Source organism: Oncorhynchus mykiss, chromosome 26 (assembly GCF_013265735.2).
Source record: "Oncorhynchus mykiss isolate Arlee chromosome 26, USDA_OmykA_1.1, whole genome shotgun sequence".
NCBI lineage: Eukaryota > Metazoa > Chordata > Actinopteri > Salmoniformes > Salmonidae > Oncorhynchus > Oncorhynchus mykiss.
In genome coordinates, this window is record NC_048590.1 from 1,863,105 (window position 1) to 1,886,323 (window position 23,219).

At 47.2% G+C, this 23,219-nt stretch overlaps 1 protein-coding gene across 4 annotated transcripts in view; it reads right to left on the reverse strand.

The window, feature by feature from the left end:
• LOC110520677 (palmitoyltransferase ZDHHC7) overlaps nt 1-19,852 on the reverse strand; it is a 33,661-nt gene extending 13,809 nt beyond the window's left edge. Inside the window, exons 1-4 of one of the 4 annotated variants that reach the window (XM_036964354.1) lie at nt 19,543-19,852; nt 18,188-18,313; nt 10,032-10,350; nt 3,960-4,084 (exon numbers count right to left, since the gene is read on the reverse strand). In XM_036964354.1, coding sequence (XP_036820249.1) covers nt 3,960-4,084; nt 10,032-10,349 — 443 coding nt within the window. In that variant the 5' untranslated portion in view covers nt 10,350; nt 18,188-18,313; nt 19,543-19,852. Of the gene's footprint in view, nt 1-3,959; nt 4,085-10,031; nt 10,356-18,187; nt 18,314-19,542 lie in introns of all 4 variants that reach the window. The other 3 variants (XM_036964353.1, XM_036964356.1, XM_036964355.1) reach the window with 3 other exon arrangements.
• Nucleotides 19,853-23,219: the final 3,367 nt, after the last annotated feature.

The window sequence follows — 23,219 nt, forward strand, 5'->3', positions numbered from 1 at the left end:
TTCCTGTGGCGGTCCTCATGAGAGACAGTTAACTCTAATGAACTGATCCTCTGCAGCAGAGGGAACTCTGGGTTTTTCTTTCCTGTGGCGGTCCTCATGAGAGACAGTTAACTCTAATGAACTGATCCTCTGCAGCAGAGGTAACTCTGGGTCTTCCTGTGGTGGTCCTCATGAGAGACAGTTAACTCTAATGAACTGATCCTCTGCAGCAGAGGTAACTCTGGGTCGTCCTTTCCTGTGGTGGTCCTCATGAGAGACAGTTAACTCTAATGAACTGATCCTCTGCAGCAGAGGTAACTCTGGGTCTTCCTTTCCTGTGGTGGTCCTCATGAGAGACAGTTCCATCATAGTTTTTGCGACTGCACTTGAAGAAACTTTCAAAGTTCTTGAAATGTTCCGTATTGACTGACCTTCATGTCTTAAAGTAATGGACTGACCTTCATGTCTAAAGTAATGGACTGACCTTCATGTCTTAAAGTAATGGACTGACCTTCATGTCTAAAGTAATGATGGACTGACCTTCATGTCTTAAAGTAATGGACTGACCTTCATGTCTAAAGTAATGATGGACTGACCTTCATGTCTTAAAGTAATGATGGACTGACCTTCATGTCTTAAAGTAATGATGGACTGACCTTCATGTCTAAAGTAATGATGGACTGACCTTCATGTCTTAAAGTAATGATGGACTGACCTTCATGTCTTAAAGTAATGGACTGACCTTCATGTCTAAAGTAATGGACTGACCTTCATGTCTTAAAGTAATGGACTGACCTTCATGTCTAAAGTAATGATGGACTGACCTTCATGTCTTAAAGTAATGGACTGACCTTCATGTCTAAAGTAATGATGGACTGACCTTCATGTCTTAAAGTAATGATGGACTGACCTTCATGTCTTAAAGTAATGATGGACTGACCTTCATGTCTAAAGTAATGATGGACTGACCTTCATGTCTAAAGTAATGATGGACTGACCTTCATGTCTTAAAGTAATGATGGACTGACCTTCATGTCTAAAGTAATGATGGACTGACCTTCATGTCTTAAAGTAATGATGGACTGACCTTCATGTCTTAAAGTAATGATGGACTGACCTTCATGTCTAAAGTAATGATGGACTGACCTTCATGTCTTAAAGTAATGATGGACTGACCTTCATGTCTAAAGTAATGATGGACTGACCTTCATGTCTTAAAGTAATGATGGACTGACCTTCATGTCTAAAGTAATGGTGGACTGACCTTCATGTCTAAAGTAATGATGGACTGACCTTCATGTCTAAAGTAATGATGGACTGACCTTCATGTCTAAAGTAATGGTGGACTTTCCTTCATGTCTTAAAGTAATGATGGACTGTTGTTTCTCTTTTCATATTTAAGCTGTTCTTGCCATAATATGGACTTGGTATTTTATCAAATAGGGCTAACTTCTCCCCTACCTTGTCACAACACAACTGATAGGCTCAAACGCATTAAGGAGGAAAGAAATTCCACAAATGAACTTTTAACAAGGCACACCTGTTAATTGAAATGCATTCCAGGTGACTACCTAATGAAGCTGGTTGAGAGAATGCCAAGAGTGTGCAAAGCTGTCATCAGGCAAAATTATTCTTTGAAGAATCTAAAATCTATTTTGATTTGTTTAACACTTTTTTGGTTACTACATGATTCCATATGTGTTATTTCATAGTTTTGATGTTCTCACTATTATTCTACAATGTAGAAAATAGTAAAAATAAAGAAAAACCCTTGAATGAGTAGGTGTTCTAGAACCCTTGAATGAGTAGGTGTTCTAGAACCCTTGAATCACATGTTGTGTTCACAAGGTGTTCTAAAACTTTTGACTGGCACAAACTGTTTTGTCTGGGAAGCATGCGGACACCTTAAGCCACTGAGTATCCCTCACCTGCAGTATGTATCTATAGATAAATATACCATCTCTGTCATGTTGTCTACCTGTAGTGATGGACCCTCTGTGGCTTGATGTGATACGTCTCTATAGAGATCTATACCATCTCTGTCATGGTGTCTACCTGCAGTGATGGGCCCTCTGTGGCTTGATGTGATACGTCTCTATAGAGATCTATACCATCTCTGTCATGGTGTCTACCTGCAGTGATGGGCCCTCTGTGGCTTGATGTGATACGTCTCTATAGAGATCTATACCATCTCTGTCATGGTGTCTACCTACAGTGATGGGCCCTCTGTGGCTTGATGTGATACGTCTCTATAGAGATCTATACCATCTCTGTCATGGTGTCTACCTGCAGTGATGAGCCCTCTGTGGCTTGATGTGATACGTCTCTATAGAGATCTATACCATCTCTGTCATGGTGTCTACCTGCAGTGATGGGCCCTCTGTGGCTTGATGTGATACGTCTCTATAGAGATCTATACCATCTCTGTCATGGTGTCTACCTGCAGTGATGGGCCCTCTGTGCCTTGATGTGATACATATCTATAGATATTTATACCTTCTCTGTCATGGTGTCTACCTGCAGTGATGGGCCCTCTGTGGCTTGATGTGATACGTCTCTATAGAGATCTATACCATCTCTGTCATGGTGTCTACCTGCAGTGATGGGCCCTCTGTGGCTTGATGTGATACGTCTCTATAGAGATCTATACCATCTCTGTCATGGTGTCTACCTGCAGTGATGGGCCCTCTGTGGCTTGATGTGATACGTCTCTATAGAGATCTATACCATCTCTGTCATGGTGTCTACCTGCAGTGATGAGCCCTCTGTGGCTTGATGTGATACGTCTCTAAAGAGATCTATACCATCTCTGTCATGGTGTCTACCTGCAGTGATGGGCCCTCTGTGGCTTGATGTGATACGTCTCTATAGAGATCTATACCATCTCTGTCATGGTGTCTACCTGCAGTGATGGGCCCTCTGTGCCTTGATGTGATACATATCTATAGATATTTATACCTTCTCTGTCATGGTGTCTACCTGCAGTGATGGGCCCTCTGTGGCTTGATGTGATACGTCTCTATAGAGATCTATACCATCTCTGTCATGGTGTCTACCTACAGTGATGGGCCCTCTGTGGCTTGATGTGATACGTCTCTATAGAGATCTATACCATCTCTGTCATGGTGTCTACCTACAGTGATGGGCCCTCTGTGGCTTGATGTGATACGTCTCTATAGAGATCTATACCATCTCTGTCATGGTGTCTACCTGCAGTGATGGGCCCTCTGTGGCTTGATGTGATACGTCTCTATAGAGATCTATACCATCTCTGTCATGGTGTCTACCTGCAGTGATGAGCCCTCTGTGGCTTGATGTGATACGTCTCTATAGAGATCTATACCATCTCTGTCATGGTGTCTACCTGCAGTGATGGGCCCTCTGTGGCTTGATGTGATACGTCTCTATAGAGATCTATACCATCTCTGTCATGGTGTCTACCTGCAGTGATGGGCCCTCTGTGGCTTGATGTGATACGTCTCTATAGAGATCTATACCATCTCTGTCATGGTGTCTACCTGCAGTGATGGGCCCTCTGTGGCTTGATGTGATACGTCTCTATAGAGATCTATACCATCTCTGTCATGGTGTCTACCTGCAGTGATGGGCCCTCTGTGGCTTGATGTGATACGTCTCTATAGAGATCTATACCATCTCTGTCATGGTGTCTACCTGCAGTGATGAGCCCTCTGTGGCTTGATGTGATACGTCTCTATAGAGATCTATACCATCTCTGTCATGGTGTCTACCTGCAGTGATGAGCCCTCTGTGGCTTGATGTGATACGTCTCTATAGAGATCTATACCATCTCTGTCATGGTGTCTACCTGCAGTGATGGGCCCTCTGTGGCTTGATGTGATACGTCTCTATAGAGATCTATACCATCTCTGTCATGGTGTCTACCTGCAGTGATGGGCCCTCTGTGGCTTGATGTGATACGTCTCTATAGAGATCTATACCATCTCTGTCATGGTGTCTACCTGCAGTGATGGGCCCTCTGTGGCTTGATGCTGCAACACTTGGGACATTTATAGATGACCTCTCCAGGTTTCAGCTGCAGACTGTCCGTGTACTCTTTGGTGGCGTTGCCCTTAGGAACCGCCCCCTGACGGGAGAGGTCAGACCATCATCAGAATACGACGGACACAAACAGGCTTCAGAGACCATTCAATGTCTTTACCCTCCCCTGAGGGGAGGAAACATCAATCTATATAGTCTTTACCCTGAGGAAACATCAATCTATATAGTCTTTACCCTGAGGAAACATCAATCTATATAGTCTTTACCCTGAGGAAACATCAATCTATATAGTCTTTACCCTGAGGAAACATCAATCTATATAGTATTTACCCTGAGGGGAGGAAACATCAATCTATATAGTCTTTACCCTGAGGAAACATCAATCTATATAGTCTTTACCCTGAGGGGAGGAAACATCAATCTATATAGTCTTTACCCTGAGGGGAGGAAACATCAATCTATATAGTCTTTACCATGAGGAAACATCAATCTATATAGTCTTTACCATGAGGAAACATCAATCTATATAGTCTTTACCCTGAGGAAACATCAATCTATATAGTCTTTACCCTGAGGAAACATCAATCTATATAGTATTTACCCTGAGGGAAGTAAACATCAATCTATATAGTCTTTACCCTGAGGAAACATCAATCTACATAGTCTTTACCCTGAGGGGAGGAAACATCAATCTATATAGTCTTTACCCTGAGGAAACATCAATCTATATAGTCTTTACCCTGAGGAAACATCAATCTATATAGTATTTACCCTGAGGAGAGTAAACATCAATCCATATAGTCTTTACCCTGAGGAAACATCAATCTATATAGTATTTACCCTGAGGGGAGGAAACATCAATCTATATAGTCTTTACCCTGAGGAAACATCAATCTATATAGTATTTACCCTGAGGGGAGGAAACATAAATCTATATAGTCTTTACCCTGAGGAAACATCAATCTATATAGTCTTTACCCTGAGGGGAGGAAACATAAATCTATATAGTCTTTACCCTGAGGGGAGGAAAAATCAATCTATATAGTCTTTACCCTGAGGGGAGGAAACATCAATCTATATAGTCTTTACCATGAGGGGAGGAAACATCAATCTATATAGTCTTTACCCTGAGGAAACATCAATCTATATAGTCTTTACCCTGAGGAAACATCAATCTATATAGTCTTTACCCTGAGGAAACATCAATCTATATAGTCTTTACCCTGAGGAAACATCAATCTATATAGTCTTTACCCTGAGGGAAGGAAACATCAATCTATATAGTCTTTACCCTGAGGAAACATCAATCTATATAGTCTTTACCCTGAGGGGAGGAAACATCAATCTATATAGTCTTTACCCTGAGGAAACATCAATCTATATAGTCTTTACCCTGAGGGAAGGAAACATCAATCTATATAGTCTTTACCCTGAGGGGAGGAAACATCAATCTATATAGTCTTTACCCTGAGGGGAGGAAACATCAATCTATATAGTCTTTACCCTGAGGAAACATCAATCTATATAGTCTTTACCCTGGGGGAAGGAAACATCAATCTATATAGTCTTTACCCTGAGGGGAGGAAACATCAATCTATATAGTCTTTACCCTGAGGGAAGGAAACATCAATATATATAGTCTTTACCCTGAGGAAACATCAATCTATATAGTCTTTACCCTGAGGAAACATCAATCTATATAGTCTTTACCCTGAGGGGAGGAAACATCAATCTATATAGTCTTTACCCTGAGGAAACATCAATCTATATAGTCTTTACCCTGAGGAAACATCAATCTATATAGTCTTTACCCTGAGGGGAGGAAACATCAATCTATATAGTCTTTACCCTGAGGAAACATCAATCTATATAGTCTTTACCCTGAGGGAAGGAAACATCAATCTATATAGTCTTTACCCTGAGGAAACATCAATCTATATAGTCTTTACCCTGAGGGGAGGAAACATCAATCTATATAGTCTTTACCCTGAGGAAACATCAATCTATATAGTCTTTACCCTGAGGGGAGGAAACATCAATCTATATAGTCTTTACCCTGAGGGGAGGAAACATCAATCTATATAGTCTTTACCCTGAGGGAAGGAAACATCAATCTATATAGTCTTTACCCTGAGGGGAGGAAACATCAATCTATATAGTCTTTACCCTGAGGGAAGGAAACATCAATCTATATAGTCTTTACCCTGAGGAAACATCGATCTATATAGTCTTTACCCTGAGGGGAGGAAACATCAATCTATATAGTCTTTACCCTGAGGAAACATCAATCTATATAGTCTTTACCCTGAGGAAACATCAATCTATATAGTCTTTACCCTGAGGGAAGGAAACATCAATCTATATAGTCTTTACCCTGAGGGAAGGAAACATCAATCTATATAGTCTTTACCCTGAGGAAACATCAATCTATATAGTCTTTACCCTGAGGGGAGGAAACATCAATCTATATAGTCTTTACCATGAGGGAAGGAAACATCAATCTACATAGTCTTTACCCTGAGGAAACATCAATCTATATAGTCTTTACCCTGACTGACTAGTGCTGTAGGGACTGACTGACTGACTAGTGCTGTAGGGACTGACTGACTGACTAGTGCTGTAGGGACTGACTGACTGACTAGTGCTGTAGGGACTGACTGACTGACTAGTGCTGTAGGGACTGACTGACTGACTGACTAGTGCTGTAGGGACTGACTGACTGACTGACTAGTGCTGTAGGGACTGACTGACTGACTGACTAGTGCTGTAGGGACTGACTGACTGACTGACTAGTGCTGTAGGGACTGACTGACTGACTAGTGCTTTAGGGACTGACTGACTGACTAGTGCTGTAGGGACTGACTGACTGACTGACTAGTGCTGTACGGACTGACTGACTGACTGACTGACTGACTAGTGCTGTAGTGACTGACTGACTAGTGCTGTAGTGACTTACTGACTGACTGACTAGTGCTGTAGGGACTGACTGACTAGTGCTGTAGGGACTGACTGACTGACTGACTAGTGCTGTAGGGACTGACTGACTGACTAGTGCTTTAGGGACTGACTGACTGACTGACTAGTGCTGTAGGGACTGACTGACTGACTGACTGACTAGTGCTGTAGGGACTGACTGACTGACTGACTGACTAGTGCTGTAGGGACTGACTGACTGACTAGTGCTGTAGGGACTGACTGACTGACTAGTGCTGTAGGGACTGACTGACTGACTAGTGCTGTAGGGACTGACTGACTGACTGACTAGTGCTGTAGGGACTGACTGACTGACTAGTGCTGTAGGGACTGACTGACTGACTAGTGCTGTAGGGACTGACTAGTGCTGTAGGGATTAATTTCATCATGCAGAAGGAAGGAGTGTTGTAACTGAACGCTGACTCATTTAACAGTTAATGCTCAGTTCCTCTTTCTCCTACCCTACTCTCCTACTCTACCTCTACTCCACCTCTACTCAGTCAGTCCCTACAGCACTAGTCAGTCAGTCAGTCAGTCCCTACAGCACTAGTCAGTCAGTCAGTCAGTCAGTCAGTCCCTACAGCACTAGTCAGTCAGTCAGTCAGTCCCTACAGCACTAGTCAGTCAGACAGTCAGTCAGTCCCTACAGCACTAGTCAGTCAGACAGCCAGTCAGTCAGCCTCCTCACCCTGCCAGGAGACAGTCTCCTTCTCCCAGAGAGAGTCAGTCCTTGTCCTCCCTCCTCACCCTGCCAGGAGACAGTCTCCTTCTCCCAGAGAGCAGGGAGAGTCACCCCCCCCTCCTCACCCTGCCAGGAGACAGTCTCCTTCTCCCAGAGAGCAGGGAGAGTCACCCCCCCGTCCTCACCCTGCCAGGAGACAGTCTCCTTCTCCCAGAGAGCAGGGAGAGTCACCCCCCCGTCCTCACAGAGACAGACGTCTCATCGTTCTGAGGTGCGATGCCATGGCCATGACAGCCAGGAAGTTGACAACCACTCCAATGACCAGAGCCTCCCACCGCCTTGCCTCTCTCTCTCTCCTCCCACCGCCTTGCCTCTCTCTCCTCCCACCGCCTTGTCTCTCTCTCTCCTTCCTTCCCACCGCCTGGTCTCTCTCTCTCTCTCTCTCTCCTCCCACCGCCTTGCCTCTCTCTCCTCCCACCGCCTTGTCTCTCTCTCTCCTTCCTTCCCCACCGCCTGGTCTCTCTCTCTCTCTCTCCTCCCACCGCCTGGTCTCTCTCTCCTCCCACCGCCTTGCCTCTCTCTCCTCCCACCGCCTTGCCTCTCTCTCTCTCCTCCCACCGCCTTGCCTCTCTCTCCTCCCACCGCCTTGTCTCTCTCTCTCCTTCCTTCCCCACCGCCTGGTCTCTCTCTCTCTCTCTCTCTATCTCCTCCCACCGCCTGGTCTCTCTCTCCTCCCACCGCCTTGCCTCTCTCTCCTCCCACCGCCTTGTCTCTCTCTCTCCTTCCTTCCCCACCGCCTGGTCTCTCTCTCTCTCTCTCCTTCCCACCGCCTGGTCTCTCTCTCTCTCTCTCTCTCTCTCTCTCCTTCCTCCCCCCGTCTTGTCTCTCCTTCCTGCCCCCCGGTCTTGTCTCTCCTTCCTGCCCCCCGGTCTTGTCTCTCCTTCCCGCCCCCCGGTCTTGTCTCTCCTTCCCCCCCCCCGTCTTGTCTCTCCTTCCTCCCCCCGTCTTGTCTCTCCTTCCTCCCCCCGTCTTGTCTCACCTTCCTCCCCCCGTCTTGTCTCTCCTTCCTCCCCCCGTCTTGTCTCTCCTTCCTCCCCCCCGTCTTGTCTCTCCTTCCTCCCCCCCGTCTTGTCTCTCCTTCCTCCCCCCCGTCTTGTCTCTCCTTCCTCCCCCCCGTCTTGTCTCTCCTTCCTCCCCCCCGTCTTGTCTCTCCTTCCTCCCCCCCGTCTTGTCTCTCCTTCCTCCCCCCGTCTTGTCTCTCCTTCCTCCCCCCCGTCTTGTCTCTCCTTCCTCCCCCCCGTCTTGTCTCTCCTTCCTCCCCCCCGTCTTGTCTCTCCTTCCTCCCCCCCGTCTTGTCTCTCCTTCCTCCCCCCCGTCTTGTCTCTCCTTCCTCCCCCCGTCTTGTCTCTCCTTCCTCCCCCCGTCTTGTCTCTCCTTCCTCCCCCCCGTCTTGTCTCTCCTTCCTCCCCCCCGTCTTGTCTCTCCTTCCTCCCCCCCGTCTTGTCTCTCCTTCCTCCCCCCCGTCTTGTCTCTCCTTCCTCCCCCCCGTCTTGTCTCTCCTTCCTCCCCCCCGTCTTGTCTCTCCTTCCTCCCCCCCGTCTTGTCTCTCCTTCCTCCCCCCGTCTTGTCTCTCCTTCCTCCCCCCCGTCTTGTCTCTCCTTCCTCCCCCCCCGTCTTGTCTCTCCTTCCTCCCCCCCCGTCTTGTCTCTCCTTCCTCCCCCCCGTCTTGTCTCTCCTTCCTCCCCCCGTCTTGTCTCTCCTTCCTCCCCCCCGTCTTGTCTCTCCTTCCTCCCCCCCGTCTTGTCTCTCCTTCCTCCCCCCCGTCTTGTCTCTCCTTCCTCCCCCCCGTCTTGTCTCTCCTTCCTCCCCCCCGTCTTGTCTCTCCTTCCTCCCCCCCGTCTTGTCTCTCCTTCCTCCCCCCCGTCTTGTCTCTCCTTCCTCCCCCCCGTCTTGTCTCTCCTTCCTCCCCCCCGTCTTGTCTCTCCTTCCTCCCCCCCGTCTTGTCTCTCCTTCCTCCCCCCCGTCTTGTCTCTCCTTCCTCCCCCCGTCTTGTCTCTCCTTCCTCCCCCCCGTCTTGTCTCTCCTTCCTCCCCCCGTCTTGTCTCTCCTTCCTCCCCCCCGTCTTGTCTCTCCTTCCTCCCCCCCGTCTTGTCTCTCCTTCCTCCCCCCCGTCTTGTCTCTCCTTCCTCCCCCCCGTCTTGTCTCTCCTTCCTCCCCCCCGTCTTGTCTCTCCTTCCTCCCCCCGTCTTGTCTCTCCTTCCTCCCCCCCGTCTTGTCTCTCCTTCCTCCCCCCGTCTTGTCTCTCCTTCCTCCCCCGTCTTGTCTATCCTTCCTCCCCTTCCGTCTGCTCCCTCCCCCACCCCCTCCAACTTCTTACCGGGTCTGACAGCATGGCCCGTAGATGCGAGGCCAGCGCCATGACGACCAGGAAGTTAAACAGTGCTCCGTTGATCACGGAGTACCACAAGCTCTTGTTTGGCAGCAGCATCACCAGATTGACCACAAAGTCAGCGTAGAGGACCAACAACCAGGTCACCACACCACAGACTATACCACAGCCGTCCTGGATAAACCACAGGCCGTCCTGGTCAGCCGGAGGACACAGAGGACCTGCCCCAGCCTCAGGGTCATTGTCAGCTGACAGCAGGGGTTGGTGCTGCTCTGTGTCGCGCTGCCGGTGGCCTGAAGACTGCATCCTGCACTGGAAGGAAGGGGAGGACAGAGATGGAGAGAAAAGGCATCAGAAATAGTCATTTACCAAAAGTCTATTTCACAGCTCCTCAAAATAGTGTTCCACCCTTGCTGTGCTGTCAAGTCCATTAACGACAGGACCACAGGCAAACTATTGGACTTTATTTGGACTGAATGTGGTAGAATCTTTGAATAAATCATTCTGAAGCTTCTCTCTGTCTCCCCTAAAGCTTCAGTCATACACCCAGAGGTGAGTCAACCTTGACCTCTCAACTCCCAAAGCACAGGGCCCAGTTAGAGCCCTGCTGCCTGGTTCTGCTGACCAGCACCTGCTGCCTGGTTCTGCTGACCAGAACCTGCTGCCTGGTTCCACTGACCAGCGCCTGCTGCCTGGTTCCACTGACCAGCGCCTGCTGCCTGGTTCCACTGACCAGCGCCTGCTGCCTGGTTCCACTGACCAGCGCCTGCTGCCTGGTTCCACTGACCAGAGCCTGCTTACTGGTTCCACTGACCAGTGCCTGCTTACTGCCTGGTTCCGCTGACCAGCGCCTGCTGCCTGGTTCCACTGACCAGCGCCTGCTGCCTGGTTCCACTGACCAGCGCCTGCTGCCTGGTTCCACTGACCAGAGCCTGCTTACTGGTTCCACTGACCAGCGCCTGCTTACTGCCTGGTTCCACTGACCAGCGCCTGCTGCCTGGTTCTGCTGACCAGCACCTGCTTACTGCCTGGTTCCGCTGACCAGCGCCTGCTGCCTGGTTCCACTGACCAGCGCCTGCTGCCTGGTTCCGCTGACAGTAAGGGTCATCGCATTATGTCCATCAGTCTAGAGGCTATAAAGCATTATGTCCATCAGTCTAGAGGCTATAAAGCATTATGACCATCAGTCTAGAGGCTATAAAGCATTATGTCCATCAGTGTAGAGGCTATAAAGCATTATGTCCATCAGTCTAGAGGCTATAAAGCATTATGTCCATCAGTCTAGAGGCTATCTTTCTTTCTCTCTCTCGGAGGACCTGAGCCCTAGGACCATGCCCCAGGAATACCTGACATGATGACTCTTTGCTGTCCCCAGTCCACCTGACTGTGCTGCTGCTCCAGTTTCAACTATTCTGCCTTATTATTATTCGACCATGCTGGTCATTTATGAACATTTGAACATCTTGACCATGTTTTGTTATAATCTCCACCCGGCACAGCCAGAAGAGGACTGGCCACCCCACATAGCCTGGTTCCTCTCTAGGTTTCTTCCTAGGTTTTGGCCTTTCTAGGGAGTTTTTCCTAGCCACCGTGCTTCTTCACCTGCATTGCTTGCTGTTTGGGGTTTTAGGCTGGGTTTCTGTACAGCACTTTGAGATATCAGCTGATGTACGAAGGGCTATATAAAATAAATTTGATTGATTGATATAAAGCATTATGTCCATCAGTCTAGAGGCTATAAAGCATTATGTCCATCAGTCTAGAGGCTATAAAGCATTATGTCCATCAGTCTAGAGGCTATAAAGCATTATGTCCATCAGTCTAGAGGCTATAAAGCATTATGACCATCAGTCTAGAGGCTATAAAGCATTATGTCCATCAGTTCCCAGCCCTACTGCCTTCATCTCCCTGTATCCACCCCAGTCTCTTGTGGAGCAGCTCTGTCCGTCTGTCTCCTGTAAAAATGGGTCAGACTGTGGAACAGTCCCTGAACAACCAGCCAGCCAGGAGACCTAGCTTCTTAGTCACCACTAACTGGGTCTCTCTCACCCGTAAAGCAACGTTAGAGATCAGAGTGAGACTTTCTCCCTAAGAGAGACAGTCCCACTCCAATACCAAATATTCTGAAAACGCAATAACACACTACTGTAAAGCCCATGTTGATAATATGAATCTGTAAAGCAGATAGAATAGAACCAAGATTCACACCTGGTACCTGGTACCCATTACTACCACACAGGAATAGAACCAGGAATCAACCTGGTAGCTGGTACCATCACTACAACACAGGAATAGAACCAACCTGACACCTGGTACCATCACTACCACACAGGAATAGAACCAAGAATCAACCTGGTACCTGGTACCATCACTACCACACAGGAATAGACCCAGGAATCAACCTGGTACCTGGTACCATCACTACCACACAGGAATAGAACCAAGTATCACACCTGGTACCATCACTACAACACAGGAATAGAACCAGGAATCAACCTGGTAGCTGGTACCATCACTACAACACAGGAATAGAACCAAGTATCACACCTGGTACCATCACTACCACACAGGAATAGAACCAACCTGGTACCTGGTACCATCACTACAACACAGGAATAGAACCAACCTGACACCTGGTACCATCACTACAACACAGGAATAGAACCAACCTGGTACCTGGTACCATCACTACCACACAGGAATAGAACCAAGAATCAACCTGGTACCATCAATACAACACAGGAATAGAACCAGGAATCAACCTGGGGTCATTTGACTGGCCAATCCACGTGGGCACGAGGCCCCCCGAGGCCCATCAAGGCGGGGCCATTTGACTGGCCTATCCATGTGGGCATGAGGCCCCCCGAGGCCCATTAAGGCGGGGCCATTTGACTGGCCTATCCATGTGGGCACGAGGCCCCCCGAGGCCTATTAAGGCGGGGCCATTTGACTGGCCTATCCATGTGGGCACGAGGCCCCCCGAGGCCTATTAAGGCTGTCTCCTATCCCCACCACCCCTGTTTTACCTTGTACTGCCCAGCCAGCTGTCTCCTATCCCGACCACCCCTGTTTTACCTTGTACTGCCCAGCCAGCTGTCTCCTATCCCCACCACCCCTGTTTTACCTTGTACTGCCCAGCCAGCTGTCTCCTATCCCGACCACCCCTGTTTTACCTTGTACTGCCCAGCCAGCTGTCTCCTATCCCCACCACCCCTGTTTTACCTTGTACTGCCCAGCCAGCTGTCTCCTATCCCCACCACCCCTGTTTTACCTTGTACTGCCCAGCCAGCTGTCTCCTATCCCGACCACCCCTGTTTTACCTTGTACTGCCCAGCCAGCTGTCTCCTATCCCCACCACCCCTGTTTTACCTTGTACTGCCCAGCCAGCTGTCTCCTATCCCGACCACCCCTGTTTTACCTTGTACTGCCCAGCCAGCTGTCTCCTATCCCCACCACCCCTGTTTTACCTGGTACTGCCCAGCCAGCTGTCTCCTATCCCCACCACCCCTGTTTTACCTTGTACTGCCCAGCCAGCTGTCTCCTATCCCGACCACCCCTGTTTTACCTTGTACTGCCCAGCCAGCTGTCTCCTATCCCCACCACCCCTGTTTTACCTTGTACTGCCCAGCCAGCTGTCTCCTATCCCGACCACCCCTGTTTTACCTTGTACTGCCCAGCCAGCTGTCTCCTATCCCCACCACCCCTGTTTTACCTTGTACTGCCCAGCCAGCTGTCTCCTATCCCGACCACCCCTGTTTTACCTTGTACTGCCCAGCCAGCTGTCTCCTATCCCCACCACCCCTGTTTTACCTTGTACTGCCCAGCCAGCTGTCTCCTATCCCCACCACCCCTGTTTTACCTTGTACTGCCCAGCCAGCTGTCTCCTATCCCGACCACCCCTGTTTTACCTTGTACTGCCCAGCCAGCTGTCTCCTATCCCCACCACCCCTGTTTTACCTTGTACTGCCCAGCCAGCTGTCTCCTATCCCCACCACCCCTGTTTTACCTTGTACTGCCCAGCCAGCTGTCTCCTATCCCGACCACCCCTGTTTTACCTTGTACTGCCCAGCCAGCTGTCTCCTATCCCCACCACCCCTGTTTTACCTTGTACTGCCCAGCCAGCTGTCTCCTATCCCGACCACCCCTGTTTTACCTTGTACTGCCCAGCCAGCTGTCTCCTATCCCCACCACCCCTGTTTTACCTGGTACTGCCCAGCCAGCTGTCTCCTATCCCCACCACCCCTGTTTTACCTTGTACTGCCCAGCCAGCTGTCTCCTATCCCGACCACCCCTGTTTTACCTTGTACTGCCCAGCCAGCTGTCTCCTATCCCCACCACCCCTGTTTTACCTGGTACTGCCCAGCCAGCTGTCTCCTATCCCCACCACCCCTGTTTTACCTTGTACTGCCCAGCCAGCTGTCTCCTATCCCCACCACCCCTGTTTTACCTGGTACTGCCCAGCCAGCTGTCTCCTATCCCCACCACCCCTGTTTTACCTTGTACTGCCCAGCCAGCTGTCTCCTATCCCCACCACCCCTGTTTTACCTGGTACTGCCCAGCCAGCTGTCTCCTATCCCCACCACCCCTGTTTTACCTGGTACTGCCCAGCCAGCTGTCTCCTATCCCCACCACCCCTGTTTTACCTGGTACTGCCCAGCCAGCTGTCTCCTATCCCCACCACCCCTGTTTTACCTGGTACTGCCCAGCCAGCTGTCTCCTATCCCCACCACCCCTGTTTTACCTGGTACTGCCCAGCCAGCTGTCTCCTATCCCCACCACCCCTGTTTTACCTTGTAGGTCTCCCTTCAGCCACATCAAGACTAGACCAGCTGCCCAGCGAGCTTCTTGATGACATCTACACTGGCTTGGTGAAACACGGTAAGTCATGTTTCAGAACAATGACAGCATATATAGGCCTAGCCTAGTGTCAGTACAGGTCACCACAGCAACAACTAGGCTAGTGTCAGTACAGGTCACCACAGCAACAACTAGGCTAGTGTCAGTACAGGTCACCACAGCAACAACTAGGCTAGTGTCAGTACAGGTCACCACAGCAACAACTAGGCTAGTGTCAGTACAGGTCACCACAGCAACAACTAGGCTAGTGTCAGTACAGGTCACCACAGCAACAACTAGCCTAGTGTCAGTGCAGGTCACCACAGCAACAACTAGCCTAGTGTCAGTACAGGTCACCACAGCAACAACTAGCCCAGTGTCAGTGCAGGTCACCAAAGCAACAACTAGCTTAGTGTCAGTGCAGGTCACCACAACAACAACTAGCCCAGTGTCAGTGCAGGTCACCACAGCAACAACTAGCCTAGTGTCAGTACAGGTCACCACAGCAACAACTAGCCTAGTGTCAGTGCAGGTCACCACAGCAACAACTAGCCCAGTGTCAATGCAGGTCACCAAAGCAACAACTAGCCTAGTTTCAGTGCAGGTCACCACAGCAACAACTAGCCTAGTGTCAGTGCAGGTCACCACAGCAACAACATCAACATTCACAACTATATGTGGGTTAAGTACAGCCTAGGTATCTGACCTCGTCAGAGCATCACCCCTAGTACAGCCTAGGTATCTGACCTCGTCAGAGCATCACCCCTAGTACAGCCTAGGTATCTGACCCCAGACCTGGGCTACAGGTTACCCTCTAACTGTAGTAGACAGACACCAGACCTGGGCTACAGGTTACCCCCTACATAACTGTAGTAGACAGACACCAGACCTGGGCTACAGGTTACCCTCTATATAACTGTAGTAGACAGACACCAGACCTGGGCTACAGGTTACCCCCTAACTGTAGTAGACAGACACCAGACCTGGGCTACAGGTTACCCCCTAACTGTAGTAGACAGACACCAGACCTGGGCTACAGGTTACCCTCTACATAACTGTAGTAGACAGACACCAGACCTGGGCTACATGTTACCCCTAACTGTAGTAGACAGACACCAGACCTGGGCTACAGGTTACCCTCTACATAACTGTAGTAGACAGACGCCAGACCTGGGCTACAGGTTACCCTCTACATAACTGTAGTAGACAGACACCAGACCTGGGCTACAGGTTACCCTCTACATAACTGTAGTAGACAGACACCAGACCTGGGCTACAGGTTACCCTCTACATAACTGTAGTAGACAGACACCAGACCTGGGCTACAGGTTACCCCCTACATAACTGTAATAGACAGACACCAGACCTGGGTTACAGGTTACCCTCTACATAACTGTAGTAGACAGACACCAGACCTGGGCTACAGGTTACCCCCTACATAACTGTAGTAGACAGACACCAGACCTGGGCTACAGGTTACCCCCTACATAACTGTAGTAGACAGACACCAGACCTGGGCTACAGGTTACCCTCTACATAACTGTAGTAGACAGACACCAGACCTGGGCTACAGGTTACCCCCTACATAACTGTAGTAGACAGACACCAGACCTGGGCTACAGGTTACCCTCTAACTGTAGTAGACAGACACCAGACCTGGGCTACAGGTTACCCTCTACATAACTGTAGTAGACAGACACCAGACCTGGGCTACAGGTTACCCCCTACATAACTGACAGACACCAGACCTGGGCTACAGGTTACCCCCTACATAACTGTAGTAGACAGACACCAGACCTGGGCTACAGGTTACCCCCTACATAACTGACAGACACCAGACCTGGGCTACAGGTTACCCCCTACATAACTGTAGTAGACAGACACCAGACCTAGGCTACAGGTTACCCCCTACAAAACTGTAGTAGACAGACACCAGACCTGGGCTACAGGTTACCCCCTACATAACTGACAGACACCAGACCTGGGCTACAGGTTACCCTCCACATAACTGTAGTAGACAGACACCAGACCTGGGTTACAGGTTACCCCCTAACTGTAGTAGACAGACACCAGACCTGGGCTACAGGTTACCCTCTATATAACTGTAGTAGACAGACACCAGACCTGGGCTACAGGTTACCCTCTACATAACTGTAGTAGACAGACACCAGACCTGGGCTACAGGTTACCCCCTACATAACTGTAGTAGACAGACACCAGACCTGGGCTACAGGTTACCCTCTACATAACTGTAGTAGACAGACACCAGACCTGGGCTACAGGTTACCCCCTACATAACTGTAGTAGACAGACACCAGACCTGGGCTACAGGTTACCCTCTACATAACTGTCCTGGGCTACATGTTACCCCCTACATAACTGACAGACACCAGACCTGGGCTACATGTTACCCCCTACATAACTGACAGACACCAGACCTGGGCTACAGGTTACCCCCTACATAACTGTAGTAGACAGACACCAGACCTGGGCTACATGTTACCCCCTACATAACTGACAGACACCAGACCTGGGCTACAGGTTACCCTCTACATAACTGTAGTAGACAGACACCAGACCTGGGCTACATGTTACCCCCTACATAACTGACAGACACCAGACCTGGGCTACAGGTTACCCCCTACATAACTGACAGACACCAGACCTGGGCTACAGGTTACCCCCTACATAACTGTAGTAGACAGACACCAGACCTGGGCTACATGTTACCCCCTACATAACTGACAGACACCAGACCTGGGCTACAGGTTACCCCCTACATAACTGTAGTAGACAGACACCAGACCTGGGCTACATGTTACCCCCTACATAACTGACAGACACCAGACCTGGGCTACAGGTTACCCCCTACATAACTGTAGTAGACAGACACCAGACCTGGGCTACAGGTTACCCTCTACATAACTGTTGTAGACAGACACCAGACCTGGGCTACAGGTTACCCTCTACATAACTGTAGTAGACAGACACCAGACCTGGGCTACAGGAGGCCCTAGCCTACAGGAAGCCCTAGCCTACAGGAAGACCTAGCCTACAGGAGGCCCTAGCCTACAGGAGGCCCTAGCCTACAGGAGACCCTAGCCTACAGGAGACCCTAGCCTACAGGAGGCCCTAGCCTACAGGAGGCCCTAGCCTACAGGAAGCCCTAGCCTACAGGAAGCCCTAGCCTACAGGAAGCCCTAGCCTACAGGAAGCCCTAGCGTCTGTCTGTATGGTGTGTAGAACTAGTAGTATTTAAACTCGGTCTAATAGCCATCTCTACAACACACTAACCATATGTAACTCACCTCACAGTGTCCTCTTCACAATGACATTGAATTATCCTGTCTGTCTACTCCTCTCCTCTGGTCTGCTGTGTTGTGGTGGAGCAGGGGAACATGGTTGGCTACAAGACCTCACCCAGGCCCAAATACCTGCGCAGACACACACCATGTCAGACCACGAGCCACGGAAGTGTGTCAGCAATGTGAGGTGGTGGAGTGCCAAGTGTGTGTGTGTGTGTGTGTGTGTATTCCCACAGATGCAACCCAGATCTGCACACCGGGCGTCTATCCCTTCCACAACAGCATATTTCCCTGATGGGGACACAAACACACATGTGGCTATGTAGCTTTCTCCCACACCCCTGTCTGGATGTACAAACACATTAAACTACTTGAGCCTAAAGGCCAAATGTGTCATTTGTGTATAATGTGGTCCGGGCCAGGTTTAATGTTAACTAGGCTGAGCATTTAGACGCCAAGAGTCACAATGAGCTTGCCCTGAATAACATAGTGTGCGTCCCAAATGACACTATAAAAGGGAATGGTGAGCCTTTTAGGATGCTGTCATGTCTAGGTGCAGCTATCCACACAACAAAGAGTAGAGAAACAGCACGACCGTGGCTGTAGTATCGGGTATCATTCAGCCAAGCTCCACCTTTCCTCTGCAGTTGAGGAAACTCACTCATCTCCTAATAGTCGGGTCTGGTATGTTGTCTACAAAGCCTGGCTACCGTCACACCCATACACTCTTTAAATAGCCTAGACTAGCAGGCTGTTACATGCAGTGATTGTCATAACCTGTCACTGACTACTCACACATGCCACATTGTTCTGATCCAGTCCACATCGTCTCTTTGGTTTACTGTGTTACGAGAAGAACACCGGTCATATCTGATCTACTAGCAATTCATTTGATCACTACTTTCTGAGGAATATGTATTATTGTTTCTTTAGTAGCTAACGTTACTAGTAACTCATGGTGTGAAACATGATTATTCCCCACAACAACATTTGCCAAATCTGTTTGAGCGACAGACACACAACAGCGGGTGTCTAAACCGATTAAAATGGTCAAATACATTAGCTAAGCTAGCTACAATGATTAACTACAGCAAATCATTCAAACAAATAAGAAAGTAATCACTCTTCACGAGTCGTGATTAACGTTAGTTAGCATTGACAACATGTTACACCGGTTGTTATTTTTGCCCTAATTGACCAACAGTTGTTTCTAACTAAATCAACGCTAGCTAGCCAGTTAGCATAACAACACCAAAATATGTTTATAAGATGTTTGTATCTGTGACAACACTGCCAATTCTGTTAGCATAGCTAAGCTCACTGGCCAAACCAACTTAACGTTATCTGTCGCTTCTTACCACAATGTTCCTTGTTCGAGACCAGACGTGGATTTATGTCGTCGGTTACATTTTCATACGGTGTATTATTTTCATCCCAAAGAAAGCCACAAACAACCACCATCTCCTCTCTCTCTCTCTCTGTTTCTCTCTCTATGTTTCTCTCTCACACACACCAACAGCTGGATAAATTACTTCCGGGTTTAGCTTTTTCCTGATTGGGCGTTTTAGCAAAGCTGATTTATGGTCAAACTGGTTTCTGCATTGTCCGTACAAGTATTTACGGTGATGCGTCTCTGCAGATGCAGAGTGTTCATCGTTATTGCCTTTCGCAGAGCCAGAAATATAACGAGACAGATATTTCACCGGATGTATAAATGTGAGGCATCCGCTTCTCCCGGTGGCCGGTAGTGGGAGAAGATGGAAAGAGATGGATTTTGGCCGAAATTCTGCAACTGTTCTCATCGATGAAACAATTGATTATCAATACAGTTTTCTGTTCCCAAAACTTCAATCTGTTACGAACAGAGTGGACTAAGTTTTGTAGACCTTACCCTTTGCCAACATTTAAAAAAACATTTGCGTTGTTTCGAAGGAGCGCAAGGGCAAAATTTAGATTTTGCACACACCACTTCACAGAGTAGTTGTTCCCTAACGGAAATATGTAAATGTACGCTAGAACGAGCAAATAGGATCTCGTTGCCTCGTTCTTGGCTCGGCCTCCTCCTTGCATGGCCTGCCCACTGTGACTAATTTTTCTCCATTGGAAACGACAGGCTGTGGTCTATCTTGGGTTAGTCATAAACATCTTTGCCAGAGATGCTGCTTCTTCTTCTTCGGTATCATGGCATTCACACGTTTTGTTTGTGCATGCCGCCACCTACTGTGCTGTGTGGTACTGTGTCCATCTACTGTGCTGTGTGGTACTTTGTCATACATACCATCAACAAACATCTATATACCACTATTAATACCACCAACTACCATCTATATACCACTATTACATACCACCATCTATATACCACTATTACATACCACCATCTATATACCACTATTACATACCACCATCTAACATCTATATACCACTATTACATACCACCATCTACATACCACTATTACATACCACCATCTATATACCACTATTACATACCACCATCTATATACCACTATTACATACCACCAACTATATACCACTATTACATACCCCCATCTATATACCACTATTACATACCACCATCTATATACCACTATTACATACCACCATCTATATACCACTATTACATACCACCAACTATATACCACTATTACATACCCCCATCTATATACCACTATTACATACCACCAACTATATACCACCATCTATATACCACTATTACATACCCCCAACTATATACCACTATTACATACCACCATCTATATACCACTATTACACACCATCAACTAACATCTACATACCACTATTACATACCACCATCTATATACCACTATTACATACCACCATCTATATACCACTATCACATACCCCCATCTATATACCACTATTACACACCACCATCTATATACCACTATTACATACCACCATCTATATACCACTATTACATACCACCATCTATATACCACTATTACATACCACCATCTATATACCACTATTACATACCACCATCTATATACCACTATTACACACTACCATCTATATACCACTATTACATACCACCATCTATATACCACTATTACATACCACCATCTATATACCACTATTACACACCACCATCTAACATCTATATACCACTATTACATACTACCATCTATATACCACTATTACATACCACCAACTATATACCACTATTACATACCACCATCTATATACCACTATCACATACCACCATCTATATACCACTATTACATACCCCCATCTATATACCACTATTACATACCACCATCTATATACCACTATTACATACCCCCATCTATATACCACTATTACATACCCCCATCTATATACCACTATTACATACCACCATCTATATACCACTATTACATACCACCATCTATATACCACTATTACATACCACCAACTATATACCACTATTACATACCCCCATCTATATACCACTATTACATACCACCATCTATATACCACTATTACATACCACCATCTATATACCACTATTACATACCTCCAACTATATACCACTATTACATACCCCCATCTATATACCACTATTACATACCACCAACTATATACCACCATCTATATACCACTATTACATACCCCCAACTATATACCACTATTACATACCACCATCTATATACCACTATTACATACCACCATCTATATACCACTATTACATACCACCATCTATATACCACTATTACATACCACCATCTATATACCACTATTACACACTACCATCTATATACCACTATTACATACCACCATCTATATACCACTATTACATACCACCATCTATATACCACTATTACACACCACCATCTAACATCTATATACCACTATTACATACTACCATCTATATACCACTATTACATACCACCAACTATATACCACTATTACATACCACCATCTATATACCACTATCACATACCACCATCTATATACCACTATTACACACCACCATCTATATACCACTATTACACACTACCATCTATATACCACTATTACATACCACCATCTATATACCACTATTACATACCACCATCTATATACCACTATTACACACCACCATCTAACATCTATATACCACTATTACATACTACCATCTATATACCACTATTACATACCACCAACTATATACCACTATTACATACCACCATCTATATACCACTATCACATACCACCATCTATATACCACTATTACACACCACCATCTAACATCTACATACCACTATTACATACCACCATCTATATACCACTATTACATACCCCCATCTATATACCACTATTACATACCACCATCTATATACCACTATTACATACCACCATCTATATACCACTATTACATACCACCATCTATATACCACTATTACATACCACCATCTATATACCACTATTACATACCACCATCTATATACCACTATTACATACCACCATCTATATACCATTATTACATACCACCATCTATATACCACTATTACATACCACCATCTATATACCACTATTACATACCCCCATCTATATACCACTATTACATACCACCATCTATATACCACTATTACATACCACCATCTATATACCACTATTACATACCACCATCTATATACCACTATTACATACCACCATCTATATACCACTATTACATACCACCATCTATATACCACTATTACATACCCCCATCTATATACCACTATTACATACCACCATCTATATACCACTATTACATACCACCATCTAACATCTATATACCACTATTACATACCACCATCTATATACCACCATCTATATACCACCATCTATATACCACTATTACACACTACCATCTACATACCACTATTACATACCCCCATCTATATACCACTATTACATACCACCATCTATATACCACTATTACATACCACCATCTATATACCACTATTACATACCCCCATCTATATACCACTATTACATACCACCATCTATATACCACTATTACACACTACCATCTATATACCACTATTACACACCACCATCTATATACCACTAT